This window comes from Anguilla anguilla, chromosome 9 (genome assembly GCF_013347855.1).
Source record: "Anguilla anguilla isolate fAngAng1 chromosome 9, fAngAng1.pri, whole genome shotgun sequence".
Taxonomy (NCBI): Eukaryota; Metazoa; Chordata; class Actinopteri; order Anguilliformes; family Anguillidae; genus Anguilla; species Anguilla anguilla.
In genome coordinates this window covers 4,644,351-4,662,886 of record NC_049209.1, presented here as the reverse complement: position 1 = coordinate 4,662,886, position 18,536 = coordinate 4,644,351, and the positions used below count along the sequence as shown (strand labels likewise).

At 47.6% G+C, this 18,536-nt stretch overlaps 1 protein-coding gene across 1 annotated transcript in view; it reads right to left on the bottom strand.

Moving 5' to 3' along the window:
- Positions 1-18,536, bottom strand: part of LOC118235913 (rho GTPase-activating protein 26-like) — an 87,009-nt gene that overhangs the window by 42,191 nt on the left and 26,282 nt on the right. The window contains exons 2-8 of the mRNA XM_035433801.1: positions 8,829-8,924; positions 7,477-7,538; positions 6,574-6,645; positions 3,915-4,016; positions 2,787-2,897; positions 1,762-1,866; positions 795-924 (exon numbers count right to left, since the gene is read on the bottom strand). Of these exons, the coding sequence (XP_035289692.1) occupies positions 795-924; positions 1,762-1,866; positions 2,787-2,897; positions 3,915-4,016; positions 6,574-6,645; positions 7,477-7,538; positions 8,829-8,924 (678 nt within the window). The remainder of the gene's footprint in view (positions 1-794; positions 925-1,761; positions 1,867-2,786; positions 2,898-3,914; positions 4,017-6,573; positions 6,646-7,476; positions 7,539-8,828; positions 8,925-18,536) is intronic.

The following is an 18,536-nucleotide window of genomic DNA, read 5'->3' as shown; positions in this document are numbered from 1 at the left end:
TAGGGAGGGGGAGAAAGAGGGGGAGACGAGACATTGGGTAGAGAGGGGGAAAAGAGGGGGAGGCGTTGGGTAGAGAGGGAGGGAGAGGCGTTGGGTAGAGAGGGAGGGAGGGAGAGGGGGAGGTGTTGGGTAGAGAGGAAGGGAGGGAGAGAGAGGGGGAGGCGTTGGGTAGAGAGAGGGAGAAAGAAGGGGAGGCGTTGGGTAGAGAGAGGGGGAGAGAGAGAGGGGGAGGCGTTGGGTAGAGAGGGAGGGGGAGAGAGAGAGGGGGAGGCGTTGGGTAGAGAGGGAGGGAGAGAGAGAGGGGGAGACGTTGGGTAGAGAGAGGGGGAGAGAGAGGGGGAGGCGCTGGGTAGAGAGGGAGGGAGAGAGAGGGGGAGGCGTTGGGTAGAGAGGGGGAGAAAGAGGGGGAGGCGTTGGGTAGAGAGGGGGAGAAAGAGGGGGAGGCGTTGGGTAGAGAGAGGGGGAGAAAGAGGGGGAGGCGTTGGGTAGAGAGGGGGAGAAAGGGGGGAGGCGTTGGGTAGAGAGGGGGAGAAAGAGGGGGAGGCGTTGGGTAGAGAGGGGGAGAAAGAGGGGGAGGCGTTGGGTAGAGAGGGGGAGAAAGAGGGGGAGGCGTTGGGTAGACAGGGGGAGAAAGAGGGGGAGGCGTTGGGTAGAGAGAGGGTGAGAGAGAGGAGGGTGTTGGGTAGGGAGGGGGAGAGAGGAATAAGTCTAGATTAGGGGAGGGGGGTGTTGGGTAGGGCAGGGGGCCGTAGGTTGGGGGGAGGGGGGACACAGGAAGCAGCCGAGGTTCTTACGCTTCTCCTGCACAAACAGGTACCCCTCCATGGTGCTGGGGTTCACGCTCTTGTGCTCGTGAGGATTCTCCTTCATCTTCTTCATCAGACACTCCACCTCCGAGCGCGTGCTCTCAAAGCGGTTCCGCGTCTGTGGGGGGGGGAGGGGAGGGGGGGGGAGGGGGGGTTTGGCGAGAGAACGAGAGACGGTCGACGTCAAAACCGCCGGTCGGTACATCCCCACGTTAGCGCTAAGCCATTGGACCAAACAGCGACAAAACCCGTCAATTCATCTCTGTCCACTGCAGGGGACATGAGTTTCTAGCCTTCTCAAGTCTCAAGAGCCATCGTATATTCCACCATGCTGAAACACAGCAAGGGCCACCGTCATGCTGATGCTGTAGCTTGTTGTCATGGCTTCTAGTTTGAGTTAGCATTACTCTCTGACCTAGCCTATCCTTACGGTGTGTACTGGACTTAATGTGTTCATGGCTATGAGTAACAGTTACATAAATGAATATTGTACCTCACAGGACCCATGTTTTGTATGAGTTGTTCCAATGACCTTCGGTGTGTACTTACTGTACGCTGCTTTGGATAAAAGCTTCTGCCATATAAACGTAATGCAACGAATAAAAATATTGAGAAAATATTTTCACTGTTTCTGTCATCCAAAACACTTGCGTTCTGTCAAAGAAGTGAAAGCACTGGAACCTTTTTTTCGTCCCAGGAGGTTTTATGCAGTCTGGCGTCAGCATACAGAGTGCTAAGAATCAGCAGTGAAAGCTTGCACACTGTCAGAAAACATCAGCCACGATAACAGGAGCTCAGAGGGACGCGAAGGGCGCTCCAAGTTAAAGTTTAATTTCACGTCATTAAAGTTTGATTCGTTTTTTATTTCTCTTCCTTTTTTAGATTTTGGTCCGTGTTTGCCCTAACACAACCACACACCACGTGAGGGGGGGGGGGGAGGGAGGGAGGCCCTCACGTTCTGGATGCTGATGGTCAGATCGGTCTTGAAGTGGTTGAAGTCCTTGGCCAGCTCGTACCCGTGGTGGTAGTACGTGAACAGCCCCTGGAGGAACGCCAGCAGCTGCGGGGAGGAAAGGGGGAGAGAGAAAAGAGAGAAAGAGAGACGGAACCGATCAGAGGCTGCGCTTTGTGCCCGTGACAAAGGCCTTTATTCCCGTTCGGCCGCACCGTAAGGAAGGGGAATATATACAACAGCTGTCTAAAATCATGACACATGACTGACAGGGAACCCAATGAGCACATTTTCTCACTCACGTCTGCCTGCTGATTACTGTATTTAACCCTTTTAAGTTGTGAGGTCACAAATATGTGATTAGAATGTTCTTAACTGAACATTCTAATGCTGATGTCACAATCGCTGCTGGCGACTGAAAGGAATGGAGTTCTAGAACACTGACATAATTTTGAAAAAAAAACCAAAACATTTCAATAAACCTACTTTTTAAAGGGTTAAAAAAGACTGATGCACACAGTACACATTTCACCCACTCGGTCATAGTAATGGGTTTGTCATGTAATCATAATGGTGATAATAATACTTTGTGAAGCATAAATTATAATTACAGTTCACTGGCTGGTGAAGTCCACCGACACTGAGACACCATGCTCTTTAAGCAGCTAATGCAGAGAAATATATAATCTGCCAGCAGGGGGCAGCATAAACTAAAAATACGGGGCTTCTCTTCAATACGTCAGCAATACGTATCTCACAATGTTCACAGCGCAGATCAGTAGCGCTGCTGGATAAGATCTTTATTTCTGTCTCAGTTTCATCATACATTTCAGAAATCACTTTTTTTCCTTTCTCATGAAGTAACATGTTTTGAAAGCGATTAGTCAGAGTAACACACACACTGAAGGCTGTTATGTGTCAGTTCTTTTTTTCCCCAGCCTAGGGGCTGTAGCATGTCAGTTTCACGTTACAGTGAAAACCATTGTCAGCAGGAGAGGAGAGGAGAGGAAGGGAGGGGAGTTCCCTACCGGCTCGACAAACTCAAACATCTTGCGCTCCTGGACCTCCTGCACCTTGAAGACGTACTCCAGCGAGACCTCGTAGAAGTGCTGGCGGACGTGGTCCACCTGGCTGTCCGCCTGCGGGAATCCGACCAATCGGGAGTCAGTAACGACAGCACTGACACACTGTCCCCGCCCCCAATCCTTACAGAGACTAACATTCTCAATACCACACTGTTAGCACTGACACCTTTCCAGCACTGACACTCTCAACACTTCATTTACAGTACTGACACTCTCAACACTGAATTTCCAGCACTGACACTCTCAACACTTCATTTACAGTACTGACACTCTCAACACTTCATTTACAGTACTGACACCCTCAACACTGAATTTCCAGCACTGACACTCTCAACACTTCATTTACAGTACTGACACTCTCAACACTTCATTTACAGTACTGACACCCTCAACACTGAATTTCCAGCACTGACACTCTCAACACTTCATTTACAGTACTGACACTCTCAACACTTCATTTACAGTACTGACACCCTCAACACTTATTTTCCAGCACTGACACTCTCAATACTGCACTGACAACTAAAGCTGCAATGTCAGTACGGACACCCATAACATGTCAGTTAACTCCGACTCTATACAGCACCATCAATAACATACCACCAGCACTGACTACCCAATATTACACCTGAGTTTCGTAGTCGTTCCAATGACCTTCAGTATGCACTTACTGTACGTCCCTTTGGATAAAAGCATCTGCCAAATAAAGGTAATGTACCCTTTCAGCACTGACATGCAATATTTGACCAGCACTGTGGATAAGGGTCAATGTCATCTCAATTCATTAACTGTTAAAAACGTTCCACAGAACGTTAAGGGACCGTTTTTCTTTTCAGTTCATTTCCTGATCTGATTGAACTGAAATGCGTTTGCCCCAGCCCAGTCAGCACTTCCACTCTCAACACGACCCAGAGAATCTCAGCACTGCACTGAAGAGCTCACAGCGAAACCCAGAAGAGAGCGGAGAGAGCGGTCCGGGCGGCGGCAGTAAGGACCCGTTACGCTACGCTAAATTTGGCGGTCAGTTCAATTCCCCGGGCAGCGCGAATGTCGGAGGAGGAGTGTGTTCACCTCTTGAAGGTGCGCCTCTTTCTTCTTGGAGGACAGGCTTAAGTGCTTCTCCAGGACCCCGCAGTACTTCTCCGTCTCCTTGTCGTACTTCTTTTTGGCCTCCTGTTGTGAGAGGGAACGGCACTTTACCAGAGAAGAAGAGCAGCCCAGTACACACAGGCCTGATCTGAACAGCCGGCACTTTACCATAGAAGAAGAGCAGCCCAGTACAAACAGGCCTGATCTGAACAGCCCGCACTTTACCATAGAAGAAGAGCAGCCCAGTACAAACAGGCCCGATCTGAACAGCCGGCACTTTACCATAGAAGAAGAGCAGCCCAATACAAACAGGCCCGATCTGAACAGCCGGCACTTTACCATAGAAGAAGAGCAGCCCAGTACAAACAGGCCTGATCTGAACAGCCGGCACTTTACCATAGAAGAAGAGCAGCCCAGTACAAACAGGCCCGATCTGAAAAGCCTCCTGCAGCTCAGTTAAAGATGTTATTTGGGACAGACATCGCTCTCCTTCCTGTCAAAAAAAACCCCGGGAGTTCTCCTTGTACTTCTCGCCTTAATATTTCCCAATACCGAGATCGCACAAAGTAACTCGCACGAACACGCAGATACACACACACACACACACACACACACACACACACGCGCACGCGCACACACACACATATGCACGGATACACACGGATACACACATGCACACATACGCACGCACGCATGCACACAATCCCCCAGTCACACAGTCACACACAGACAGAGACACAGACACACAGAGACATGCATGGACACACACACACATACACACACAAACAGACACACGCACACACACACAGACACACACACAGACATGCACGGACACACACACACATACACACACAGACACACGCACACACACACACAGACATGCACGGACACACACAAGCTGCTGACCAAGCCCTCCAGAATGAATGAGAACAGCGGAGGAAGCAGAGACAAGCGGGTGGGTCTCTCCAGCTGTTTGGCATTATCTCAGAGCTCACTGATAGGGCACCTGCTGCTGGACTGATGTCATCGCTCTCTTCATATCCGCACAGCTCAGAATCACCACTCACCAGCTGCAGGGACTGTTCCTAACACAATCCGCACATAACTACCCCAACATTACAGGATCCACAGTATGCTGTAGCATACTGATGGAGTGTAGCACAATGGGTAAGGAACTGGGCTTGTATACTGTAATTGCTTCAGTATATATCCAGCTGTATAAATTGATACAGTGTTTTAAAAAAAAAAAAAAAAAAAAAAAAAAAGTTGTGTAAGTCGCTCTGGATAAGAGCATCTGCTAAATGCCTGTAATGTAATGTAATGCTGTATGCTGGTGAGCAGAAGCTAGCAGGTTCTAGACCAGGGGCAGCCCAAACGTATCAGAAAAGGGCCAGTGCGGGTGCAGGTTTTTGTCTTAGCCCAGCACCAAGACACCTGATTCCTGATCGAAGCCCATGAATAATTAATGAGTTGAACTGGGTGCCGTGGTGATGAGCCAAAACAAAGACAAACACCAACACCAGCCCATTTTGAATAAGATTGGGCACCCCTGTTCTAGACCCAGGTGCTCTTTTGTACCCCTGAGCAAGAGCCCTCCGTTTAATAGCACCAGGTAAGTACACACCCGTGTGCTAGCTAACAGTTAATATGTTCTATTTAACCTATAAAACTAGATCCTATTTAAGGACAGTGCTTGTCAAAGCAACAAAGTGAATAAACATATCCTTCTTCGTAATCTCCGCAAAACAACACAGACTCTGTCACACCGATATAGAAACAACATGTGAGTAACCGATCACATGGACGTAAAGGTCAGCTGTCGCAGATGTGATGTATACAAGACACACTTCACTTACGTTTACACAATACTTTTTTTATTGGATTCGTGTTAATATGTGATGCTCCGCCCTTCATGAAGTTCACTCTGATTGGCCAATAAGTAGATCCTCCTCAAAGCAACAGTTGACACAACATTACTTCCCATTAGGAGAAGTAATTCTAGGTCAGGTAGTGACCAATTTTCAGGTGAAATTCTACGTCAGCTAAAGTTTTACATTATATACTCGATTTTACAACAGACCTTCAGTTTTATAGTTGGAGGTTTACAGTTTCAGTTGTTTGTGTCACTCAGTAATATGTAACTGAAAGTCATTGACATTAGAGGGCTGTGTCGTTTGCATGATCGATGTGAAAATTATACGAAATACAGAATGAGAGTTTTGTCCAGACTTCAGGCAGCTTGCTAGTGAGCTGTTATCAGTTGTCTTGGATTGTAAACATAACAGAGTCACTGAGTTGTACCTTCGAGCAAAGTACTTAAACTTACTTGCTTCACTAAATGTTCAGCCGTAAAAATGAAAAATGTACTGTCTGGATAAAGGTGTGTGCAACTCCAGGGCATTATCACTTTAAACAGACAATATACAATACCTGTGTTGGCCAGAAGGTGTCAGTGTTATCAAATTTAATCACTGGAGCCAGAACAGCTTTCCATGCAACAAAATAACAAAATAATTTAACATATTATTCCCATAAAACCTGACATGAATAATCCATACAATGTCGATGATTTTGTTCTGTCGAATGAAATCGACATAACCCTGTTATTGGGTGGGGAGAAGGGGGGGGGGGGGTTGGTTACCTTGGCAGCGCTGATCTGCTCCTTCCGGAACCTCTCCAGGGGGGTGATCAGGACATCGCCTGCGTTTTCGATCTGAAGACAGGGGAAGAGGAAGAGAGAGGAAGAGTCACGCGGGGAGGAAGAGTCACACGGGGGGGCCCCTCCCTCCCTCCTCTGCGAAGCTACCTCAGCCATGTGCGCGTGAGAGTGCCCCCACGTACGATAAGCCCCCACAGAAACGGCTTCACGGTTCCATCTTCAGAGAATGAATAACTGCACTGCTCCCCAAACACAATGAGAGAGCAGACTGCACATCCTCTGGGATGCACAGACAGTGTGAGGATGCAGTGTGAGGATGCACAGACAGTGTGAGGACTGTCTGTAGTGTGAGGATGCACACAGACAGTGTGAGGACCGTCTGTAGTGTGAGGCCTGTCTGTAGTGTGAGAATGCACAGACAGTGTGAGGATGCACAGACAGTGTGAGGACTGTCTGTAGTGTGAGGATGCACACAGACAGTGTGAGGACCGTCTGTAGTGTGAGGACTGTCTGTAGTGTGAGGATGCACAGAGTGTGAGGACTGTCTGTAGTGTGAGGATGCACAGAGTGTGAGGACTGTCTGTAGTGTGAGAATGCACAGACAGTGTGAGGACTTAAACCCTGGAACAGATAGTGTGAGGATGCACAGACAGTGTGAGGACTGCCTTTATGACAGGGTCACCGAGCCCCAGACAAGACACAGGCTAATGTCAAACAAACATCTATGTGTGTATATATATATATATATTTACACATACAAACACACACACTCTCACACTGATAAAATAAAATGAAGATACATACGAATGCTTCTATAATAATGAGAGTGTAGGAGAGGGGATGCAAACCCACACCCTCCCGCCAGGAGCGCGCCCCAACACTAACCATGCGAGTTCTCTCGTCCTCCAGGTTCCGTAAAACGCCCGCAAACTCCTGCAGCGACCTCGCTGGGGAGGGAGGGAAGGAGGGAGAAAGTTCACACCTTAACATCACACCTTAACCTTAAAACAAAACAGGTGCAAATAATCTAATAAAAATAATTTAAAAATTTAAACAAACTGCCTTCGCTCATTACTGCAGACACACTACTGTTCCGGTCATGTGACCCGGATTACTTTCAGGGGGCTAAAATGGCTCCAGAAAAGAGGAAGTGATCTCAGGTTCAAGCACGTTCCCCATGTCTTCCATGAAGCAAAGCACTTTGGGTACATTTCAGAACATTCTACGGACTGCGACTCGAGTGTTTTATTGTGTCGTTTCCATGCCGACAGGATGGTTTAGCTTCGCCGTCTCAGTTCGCCGTAGCGGCAGGCGTGGGTGTGTCCCCTCCAAACATCACAATACCTCTTTTAAACGGAGTGGCTCCTCGGGGCTGTCCTATTTAACTTATAAACAGTTACATAAGCGAGCCACACTGACTCTGCAACACATCCACTCGAAGGCCAGACAAAGAAGACCTTGATCTGGCATTGTGAGTCTCCGCCGTTTAGGATAACTAGCCTGATAACACGCTGTTTACACAAGACTGCTCTACAGCAGGGATCTCAGACTCAAATCCTGGAGGGCCTCAGTGTCTGCAGGTTTCTGATGTGTTCCTGAACTTAAGCGATTGATCTCAGTCATTGATTGGCTGAAGTGTCTGCACGCCTTGTTTCCAAGGCCTAAACTGGTTGCTGATTGAAATCACAAAAAGTAACAGTGACTGGAGTTTGAGAGCCCTGCTCTGTAGGATTTAGATGAATTGATTTGATTTCCCTCCCTGCACTAATTGAAATGGAAAGCATTGTGGATAAAGCAACAATGTGCTATTAACAGAAATAATTTTGTAAAATGGGATGGAACTACCGTAGCTTTTGAACGGGGAATTCTCAGCATGTTATTCTGTCCCAGTTTACGGTCATTTGAGGCGTACGATCACAAACAAAATGTGATTAGAATGTTCTTAACTGAACATTCTAATGCTGATGTCACAATCACTGCTGGTAAGTGAAAGCAGCGGAGTTCTAGAACACTGGCTAGAATTCTGAAAAAAAAAAAAACATTCCAAAAAAACCTAAGGGTTAAGATAAGGCCCATATAACCTGTGACGATGACTTCCCTGGAACAATAAAAAGTGTCATCGGGGGTGGGTTTTATATATATATATACAGTGACAGAAACAGGAACCGTCAGGCCACTTCCCCGGCAGGGTGCTGATCAGCCAGGGAAGAGTTGGCAGACACGATGGAACAGCTTACCGATGCATATCTCATCATCCGTCTCAGCATCCCCGATGCACTGGAACTTGAATTCGTTCAGGGACTCTGCGAACTTCCTCTTGGCCGAGGACAGGTCTGGAGGAGAGAGGGAGGGGTTAAAATGGGGATGGGGGGGGGGTGGGGCTGTTGCCAGCCATCCACAGCTGTGGTAGGAAGGTGTGACATCAGCAGAGTACGCACGAGCACCAGGAATCCACGGCATGAGTCTATTTCAGGGGCAGTCTTTTTTTTTGTTTTTTTTATTCCAGCTCCAGAAATATGAAATAAACCCTCTGTCTTAAATATTTTTTCATGCAGTTTAATACTGCATTTGCATTTGGAGCAATCTCACCAGAAACACAGCCACACAGCCATTCCTTAAATAGGGTTCAGAGGTTGCCCTTGTAAAAAGCAGGTGGGAGAATATTAACTCCCCCCCCCCCCCCCCCCCCACCCCTCGTGTTCTATGCACCACCCTATCGCGCTATGGCGCCGTAGCGCTGTCCTGAACGTCCGCAATCGCTCTTTCTCCCCGATACGCGTCAGCGGCGGGAGGAATTTATGAAGAGACGTCGCAATTTAGCTCTAAATTGGAGACTGTAAAAAAAAAAAAAAAAAAAAAAAAGAAAAAAAAACGGCTAAGCAGATATAGCGATCGTTAACGGGAGCAAGCTGGAAAACGTCTCGTCCAGGATTAGCGAGCGACAGCGCTGACGTCGAACGTGTCGGCGCGCGCAGTCAGCGATGCGCGTAAAAAAAAAAAAAAAAGGGGGGTTGTGGGAACCTCTTGACTGCCAGAATCCGATACGCGCTGCACCCCCAGACCTTTCCCATGATGCACGCTGGGGCTCGGCACGTGATGTCGTAACTCTCCTTCAATCTTCGTCACTTGGCACTTTCGCCCGGCTCAGCCTCAACGCTTAGCGGGGCGCGTCAGAGGACGGGACGCGTCTGTTCTTAACACGGCTCGCTCGGAGTTTTGAGAAACGTGAGCCGGCGATCCGCGGGTCCAGGAAACGACGGCAAAAAAATAAAAACAGTCGGAAGGGATTTATCTCCCGGAAAAAAGACCGCGCAGGTGCAGTCAAGCCCATAATAATTGGCATCCCTTGAGGAAAAATAAACAACACATTTGTTGGAAATTAATTCATAATTAGAAGATGTCTCATTTTGCCCGATTCCACTGAATCGTTAATAAAGTACAATATTGTCAGACGTGCAGGGAAATTAAGAGAGCATCTCAGCAAGGGTGCGATCTGTTTTCCGCAGAAATTCTGTACATTTTCATCGAGGATGCCAATAATCCGGGAGCGTATGAATAACCGCAATACCTGCCAAAATTAACTGTATTCGTTAAAGTAGGTGGTAGAAAGAACATTCTATACTAGTATTCTTTCCTTAACGTTTCTGCTATGGTGTCCACAGCTACACGTGAGAGCAGCGCTTCTTGTGTGTATTACGTAGATCTTTGCTGTGAAGTGTCATCTTCAAAGGGCAGAGATAAACGAAACAGAGAACCCTCTAAACGAAACGGAGGACCCTCTAAACGAAACAGAGGACCCTCTAAACGAAACGGAGGACCCTCTAAACGAAACGGAGGACCCTCTAAAGTGGCCACCGAGCGGCAAAACTCCTTCCCCAAACGGTGCGAGACAGACGCTTGGATGTCGGCCCAACGACGCAGAATAGCCGCGCTCGTTTGTGTCACAGGCGACGCGGAAACAGCGAAGCACAGCCAGCTACATGAAGCTGACATCAGAGCGAATCCGATCTGCAAAAGCAGCCCTCTCGCATGCTACCCTTACTGACGCTCGAGCAGGAGTCCTGATGTTCCTGCACCGTCCCTGGGAGCAGAGGAGGAAAATCTGGGTCTGGAAGGTTAAACTCCACCCCAGTGTTTTGTTACAATCACCTGGATTTGCTAATAAGCACAATTCATCAGCCAGGAGGCAGAACTAATTAGTGAAATCAGCATTCTAATTAGTTCATGGGTGGAAGAGACACATGGGCAGGACTTTTACTTTCTGAACCCTGAACTTCCCAAATGAAGCATGGGTTCGAATTCTAGCTGGTCCAGCTGCAGTGTTGTGCATTTAAAATCAAGAACTTTCAAATAAAAACAGAGTAGCGCAAATAAGTTCCTTCATGTTTAAAAAAAAAAAATTGTAGTGCTATATATATGGTATATGAAATGATGTATACAGAAGTACAGGCCTACTACACCTCACGCCACGGCACTCCCTATGAGAGTTCGCTGAGTAAACTACTAGTGTTATGCAATGACCACAAAAACAAACATTTACTTTGAGAGTTGCCAGTTCAAATCCTGGATGGGAAACTTTTTTTTTTTTGCCTGTGCACATGAATTTACTTAACCTGAATTGTTTCAGTGAAGTCAATGACAGTATCGCACGAATAACATGTTTATAAAAATGCAAGCTATGCAAAAGCCCTTAGATAAGGCCATCTGGCTAGGGCAATAAAAAAATGAGCTATTTCAAACGATGTTATTCAATGTCTACCGATGATTTATTCCAAATGAGAGCTGGCCTGTTACAAATGCAACTAAAGCAACACCCTAATCGAATACACACCGAGCAGATCCTTCTCATGCAGCGCAAATGCTTTGTGCTGCTAAAAACAGAATAAATATAATGAAGTAATACAGTGCACTGAAGGGGCGGAGAACAGAACAAAACACGAGCAGTTCTCCGAAGCAAGCCCTCTAACCAACGGCTGGAAAACACGAGAAGTTCTTCAGCTCGAGTCCTCTAACTGAAGTCTTAAGAGCACCAGCAGTTCTCGAATACAAGTCCTCTAACTGAAGTCTGAAAAACACGAGCAGTTCCCTAATGCGAGTCCTCAAACTCAAGTCTGAAAGGAGTGCCTTTGTAGCAAACAGGCTACACCCTTACAAAAATTGCCCCAGCTACTCCAGCTAAGTTATACTGTAGTTTAACTGTACAACGCCGTTGAAATGCATTACAAAAGAGTTCTGCCTCATGAGGCTACTGCAAATGAAGCAGTGAAACTGCATTATTAGCAGCAATTTGAAAAACCAGTGTGTCGACAATATTGCATAATCCCGCAATAGCACCGACTGCAATAATTACGCTCATCACAACTACAGATGAACTGCCGTTAATTTTGCCGAAAAAAGGCAGGAGAGATACAGGGACTGCAAACCTTCAGAAGTGGGCTCTGTGTCCCCAGATCAAACAAGAATGGGGCGACATAGTTCAGGAGGTAAGACCGATTGTCTGGCAGTCGGAGGGTTGCTGGTTCTGGGTGTGTCGAAGTGTCCTTGAGCAAGACACCTAACCCCTAACTGCTCTGGTGAATGAGAGGCATCAATTGTAAAGCGCTTTGGATAAAAGCGCTATATAAATGCAGTCCATTTAGAATGGCTGAAAGGATGAGGGCTGTATTACCGGCGGACGAAAACAAGCCTGAGTTCCATACCAAACATTACATTACATTACATTACATTACAGGCATTTAGCAGACGCTCTTACCCAGAGCGACTTACAACAAGTGCATCAGTTCAAAGTGCAGAGGTGCAAAAGAAACACACTAGAGTGAAGTAAAGATCGTAGTGCCAGAAGTGACCACACAGATCAGGACTCCAACCCTGTAGGGTAACCTGTTGAGCAAATAAACAAAACAATCCTGCCAAGTACAAAACTAGCACTGAAATCACATTTGCCCAATCAGAATCAGACAAAACAATCCTGCCAAACACAAAACTAACGAGATCGCATTAGCCTAACTAGGTACGTTGAGGTAAATAGAGTAGAGCTAAACTAGAGGCTGGGGAGGGGTAGGGAGGGGTGGGGAGAGGTAGGGAGGGGTGGGGAGGGGTGGGGAGAGGTGCAGCCTGAAGCGACACAAACAGGGCCGCGCTGCTGGAAAGCCTCCGTGGCGAAACGGTCCGTGGCGGCCGCGGGCGGACAAACAGCCTCGTTTACACAACACGCCGCTTCCTCGGCCCGAGCTCTCTCGACGCGGGACGCGGCCCGACCGCGCGTCCGGCTCGGAGACTGCGAAGCCGTGTTGCCGTGGAGACCGCAGGAAGCACACCCTCTCGCCGAAATCAACGCCTCGAGCCGGGCGCCCCGAGCCCGCTTTTCTCTAAGGCCGCGCTGAGCTACAGAGCGTTCGCGGAGTTATTTTTACTGTACGTACACAGCAACAACAGCAACGCGGCACCGCTAGGTGTTAATAACACTACAATGCGTCTCGTTCCAAAACTAACACCCGCAGATAGCACCCCTTTGGGACACGACGTGACTGCCTGAGGGTAGAGAGAGGTGGGGGGTTTCCAAAAATGTCACCCACGTTCCTTTCTGCATCTCAGAGTAGTTCCTTTTTTTTTTGGATCCCCAACTTGGTGGAGGATGTTACATTGACGAGACTGGGCTTACAAGCACCAGAAATCAAATTTTTCTGGTCAACAAGCAAAAAATAAATAAAAAATACACTTCAAATAACTCCAAAGCAGCCTGCACAGTAACATTATGCCTCCGTGGGTTCTATTTATGAATACTACATGATTATTCTTTTTAAAAAATAAAAAAAATGAAGTGTAATCTTATTCTAGGTTGGAACTATTTCCAACGGCCAGGTAAACCAGTGCTCAAGGATATCGTGCCCTGGCCTTTTTCCGTTTCCGTTTCCTTCGTAGCCATCGCTACTCGGGTCCTAGGGAGCGAACGACTCGCACTGTTTTGAGAAGGAAAGAAGTACCGGTAGCAAACACAAACACCGACTCTCATTGACAATGGAGATTAAACACTATGAAATCAATCTGCTTATTATGTAGAGCCACAGAAGCATAACATCCGTGGACACGACGCTTTAGAGCCTGATTTATACTTCGTCGCGAGACCCTTGGGGCGACATAGCTCAGGAGGTAAGAGCGGTTATAGGGGCGACATAGCTCAGGAGATAAGAGCGGTTATAGGGGCGACATAGCTCAGGAGGTAAGACCGATTGTCTGGCAGTCGGAGGGTTGCTGGTTCAAACCCCGCCCTGGGCGTGTCGAAGTGTCCTTGAGCAAGACACCTAACCCCTAACTGCTCTGGCGAATGAGAGGCATCAATTGTAAAGCGCTTTGGATAAAAGCGCTATATAAATGCAGTCCATTTACCATTTACCATTTACCCTTTCGACGAGCGTCGCATGCGAAGAATAGCATATTTTCAACCGGAAAAAAGTGTCGCGCACCACTAGAATTTTGTTTTGTCATAAAATTTTGTTATGTCACAGAACTTCATACTTTGTGTTGTATCGGACAGCCAAATGGAACACCAAAATTCACTGTCATGGATACGTCATTATTCACATACAGACGTAAACATCAGCTGCTCGGCGTCTCGTTACCACAGACAACAGAACGGCCCTTTGCCAAAGTATAAATGCAAAACGCGGCGCTTCCATTTCTGCTGCATGACACTTGTCGAAAGGGGTTGTGCAACAAAGCATAAATCCGGCTTTACTTGAAGTGTAGAATCTTGCTTTAGACCAAAATGCTCTGATACCTGTCACTGATGTCTGGGCCACTTAAAATCGCATTAACGTGTCATTTTTAAAAAACTCCAAAAAAGTGAACTTTCCCTTTAATTTAGAGCAATGACTAAGCAAGGGTTACTCGCTTCCATCACTCAGACGGCATCAGGAGATCGGCCTTTGTTGGAATCAAAGGCAAGTGTACAAATGTGAAGCTTCTGTTCATCCGTCAAACACTTAAGGACAAAGCGAGCAGTGTTTAGACTGAAACTGACTGCGGGCTTTAGCCTTCTTTTGTGGTGCGTGCTCATGTGAGGGAGGGGGACCGGAGAGAGAGAGGGAGAGAGAGAGAGAGAGAGAGAAAGAGAGAAAGGGGGAGAGAGAGAGAGAGAGAGAGAGAAAGTGAAAGAAAGAGAGGAAGAGAGAGAGAGAGACAGAGAGAGAGAGAGAGAGAGAGAGAGAGAGAGAGAGAGAGAGAGAGGCATGTTGTTTAACAGAAGTCTCCACAGCTCCAGGCTGTTTTGGCACTGAACTTCCACGTGCCCAAGAGCCAGAGGAAGGATAACAGAGCGAAGCTAAAAATAAGCCACCCCGGCGACTTGCCACCCCCCCCCCCCCACCCATCCGCCCGCCCACCCCCCCGCCCACCCACCTCCCCAAAACCTCGGCCCCTCCTCATTTCGTTTGAAAAATCCCCTTCATTCTTCTCCCACAGTGTCCTCTGTATTCCCAGCGCTGCCGGCGCACAATGGAACACTGCCGTCCAGATCCGGAACCGCGAAACAAAGTCGCCGACTGTGCGGAGAGGGAAAGACCGAGCCAGCACACCTGACCCTTGGGGAACACCCGAACACGACCAGCACAGTGCGGTTGACCAAAAAAAACTCAGCTTCCTTCTTTTTTTTGTTATTTTAAAGGAACTGACGATGATTAAAGCTGCGTCATTAAAAAAAAATAAAACTTTTTTTTAAGATTCCGCTTCTCAGAAATGACTGCGGAGGGCTAATGAGCAGGCCTGAATAAAGACATGGTAATGAGTGTCATTTTTGCGCCCGGGACGTGGGGGCCAAAGAGGTCACCGGAGGAGAAATTTCAAGCCCAACGCTTCGCTCTGTGATTTTGTGCTTCGGATAGAGTTCTCAGGTTTTCTGTCCCAAGATAACGGGAGCTCGCTCACAGTACCATTACATTACATTACAGGCATTTAGCAGTCGCTCTTATCCAGAGCGACTTACACAACTTTTACATATCATTTTTACATTGTATCCATTTATACAGCTGGATATATACTGAAGCAATGCAGGTTAAGTACCTTGCTCAAGGCTACAACGGCAGTGTCCTTACCCGGGAATCGAACCTACGACCTTTCGGTTACAAGCCCAGTTCCTTACCCACTGTGCTACACTCCGTCCGTACCGTTTGAGAGAATTCAGACAATAAAACCAGCATTCCATTAAATTACACTCCACAGCTTTTTTTAGTAGGCAGCCTTGCCCAAGGAAACTTACATGAACAATTCTGACAATGTAATACGCAATATTATAAATATGAATTATTTAGTGCTCTGGACAAAGCCAATGTCTTTTACATGTCATATCCGTTTTTTATAGTTCTCTCTTTGATTTCCCTGTTGGATAATGTTAGAGGTATAGCTGTGTAAAGATGGGTTATATATCTAGTGGCACCTTTTCTGTTACAATGCAAATTCTTGTTTGTTAGGTTAGCATCACACTTATTGGTCATAAATGGGCCTGTTTGCCTCCTTGGTGATGCTGCATTTTTATATTCCTGAGAGTCACAGTCCTCCATTACTGTAAGTCGCTCTGGGTAAGAGTGTCTGCCAAGTGACCGTAATGTAATGTGGTGTAATGTTTGAAGATGAAGCCCAGAAATACTGACTGTACCAAGCGACGGATCGATATCGCTTACGTGTGAAAATGAGACCACCTCACCGTACAGTTCTATATCTTCATCTCCATGGAGACCTTTGTGATTTCCACATTTTCAACAAGCAGAGAAAGATCCACCTCAGCAAACTTTTATTTGCTGCTCTCTCACTGCCTCCCTCTCTCTCACTCACTCACTCACTTTCTCTCTCACTCTCTCCCTCTCTCACTCACTCTCGGACGAGCCAGAACGACGGCCAACCAAGCCAAGCTTTCCCGCGGCAGCCCAACGCAACAACCGTGGAGCGCTGGGAGAAACGCAGTTCGGAAAAACACCGCATCGCATCGTCGGAAAACTGCTCTGCCAGACGCCTGCAGTGTGTGGCTCCGATGGCAGGGAGTCGCCGCTCGACACAAACTCACCGAAATCACTCCTTCCCTGTAGCATAACGCCTAGCGCCTAGCGCCCAGTGCATTCCAGTACCGCCGGGCATGATTGGCGGTCCGGAAACCACACGGCGCTGCGCTTGTTGGGCGTGGCATCGAACCCGCGCACAGGCCATACAAAGAGACAAGCTGTAAATCATCACCACGGCCGGGGAGAAAGGGAACATTGTTTTTTATTGGGGGGGGGGGGGGACCCGGATAGAATATACGCTTCGGAGAAACCGCAGTGGTGCATTAGTCATTTTGCCTTGACGGATGCCCTTTACCCCCCCCCCCCCCCATACTTCTCCATTCAGGAGCTGAACATCTACTGAAATTCAGACTCAGCCGTGCGGACCTCGCTGGAGGGCACAGTTACACTGCCCACACAGGAAGTGGACCCGCAACTCCGTTTTACAGGCAAGGTTCCTTAATCCCAGCGGCACATGAGAACTACAGTACCCATGATGCATTACAAGGCAAACAAAGCATTATTAGCATCTTTACCCCTCCACATAGCACTTAAAGCTATGCTTGCAAATACCCTAAAAGCTATGTGGTAATTCAATGCACTCCACAGCCAAAGACATTGACCCATTTTCCCATCATGCCTTATTTTCAGTTGAAGTCTTCAGTCTGAGTGATGCACTGTAAACATAGTACAGTGCATTTGACAATGCCTTTCCTGTCATAGTAGGATTTTTGTGCATATCAAGAAACTGCATATAGTATAGCCTATTTACAGCTACCGTAGATTAACTTTACCAAATTCATTAGCTAGTTTTTTCCATGCGCCGCAAATCTGAAAAGTCACTCTACGGACCTTGGCTTTGCTTTCTCTAATTTGACATGAAACCAAATGAGATGAATTTCATGCACCATTAAACTGACTGAATGTTACAGTCCGATACAGATATGAGGAAAAGACAGGAATGGGATGTGAGGGAAAGATGGGAATGGGACGTGAGGTAAAGATGGGAATGGGATGTGAGGGAAAGATGGGAATGGGACGTGAGGGAAAGATGGGAATGGGACCGGAGAGGCAGCGTGCAGCTCCACATTCCTGTACTCCGTCTGAACATTTTTTCCACTCAGGATGGGAGGTTAATGAAAAGCACACTGGCGCGTGTGCATGTGGAGCCAAACCTGTATTTTCAGCAGAAGGCTCATTTGCCTCAACATCAAAACAAGCACCTGTGCAGGAAAAATGTATTTTACTCTGCACTTCCCTGGATGTGGAGTGTAGTTCAGAGAATAGAGCATAAATCAGAGGCTATTTGGGAGTACAGTTCAGAGCGTAGTTCAGAGTGTAGTAAGGAGCGTAGTTCAGAGCGTAGTTAGGAGCGTAGTTCAGAGCGTAGTCAGGAGCGTAGTTCGGAGTACAGTTCAGAGCGTAGTTAGGAGCGTAGTTCAGAGCGGGCCTATTAGACGCCAGGAAGGACACAGCGTAGTTCGAAGCGTAGCTCAGAGTGTAGTTCGGAGCATAGTTAGGAGTATAGTTCAGAGCATAGTTTGGAGCGTAGCTCAGAGTGCAGTTCGGAGCGTAGTTAGGAGTGTAGTTCAGAGCGTAGTTAGGAGCGTAGCTCAGAGCATAGTTCGGAGCGTAGTTAGGAGTATAGTTCAGAGCGTAGTTAGGAGTGTAGTTCAGAGCGTAGTTAGGAGCGTAGCTCAGAGCATAGTTCGGAGCGTAGTTAGGAGTATAGTTCAGAGCGTAGTTAGGAGCGTAGTTAGGAGCGGGCCTATCAGACGCCAGGAAGGACAGAGCGCAGTTGGATGAGCACCAGAGGCCGAAGGGACGCAAATCTCCTTTTCGTTTTTTCCCCAGGGCCGGCAGCCTCTCTCCCACAGTGCACGGGAGGTCAACGCGGCCGCTGGAACAGGCTGATTA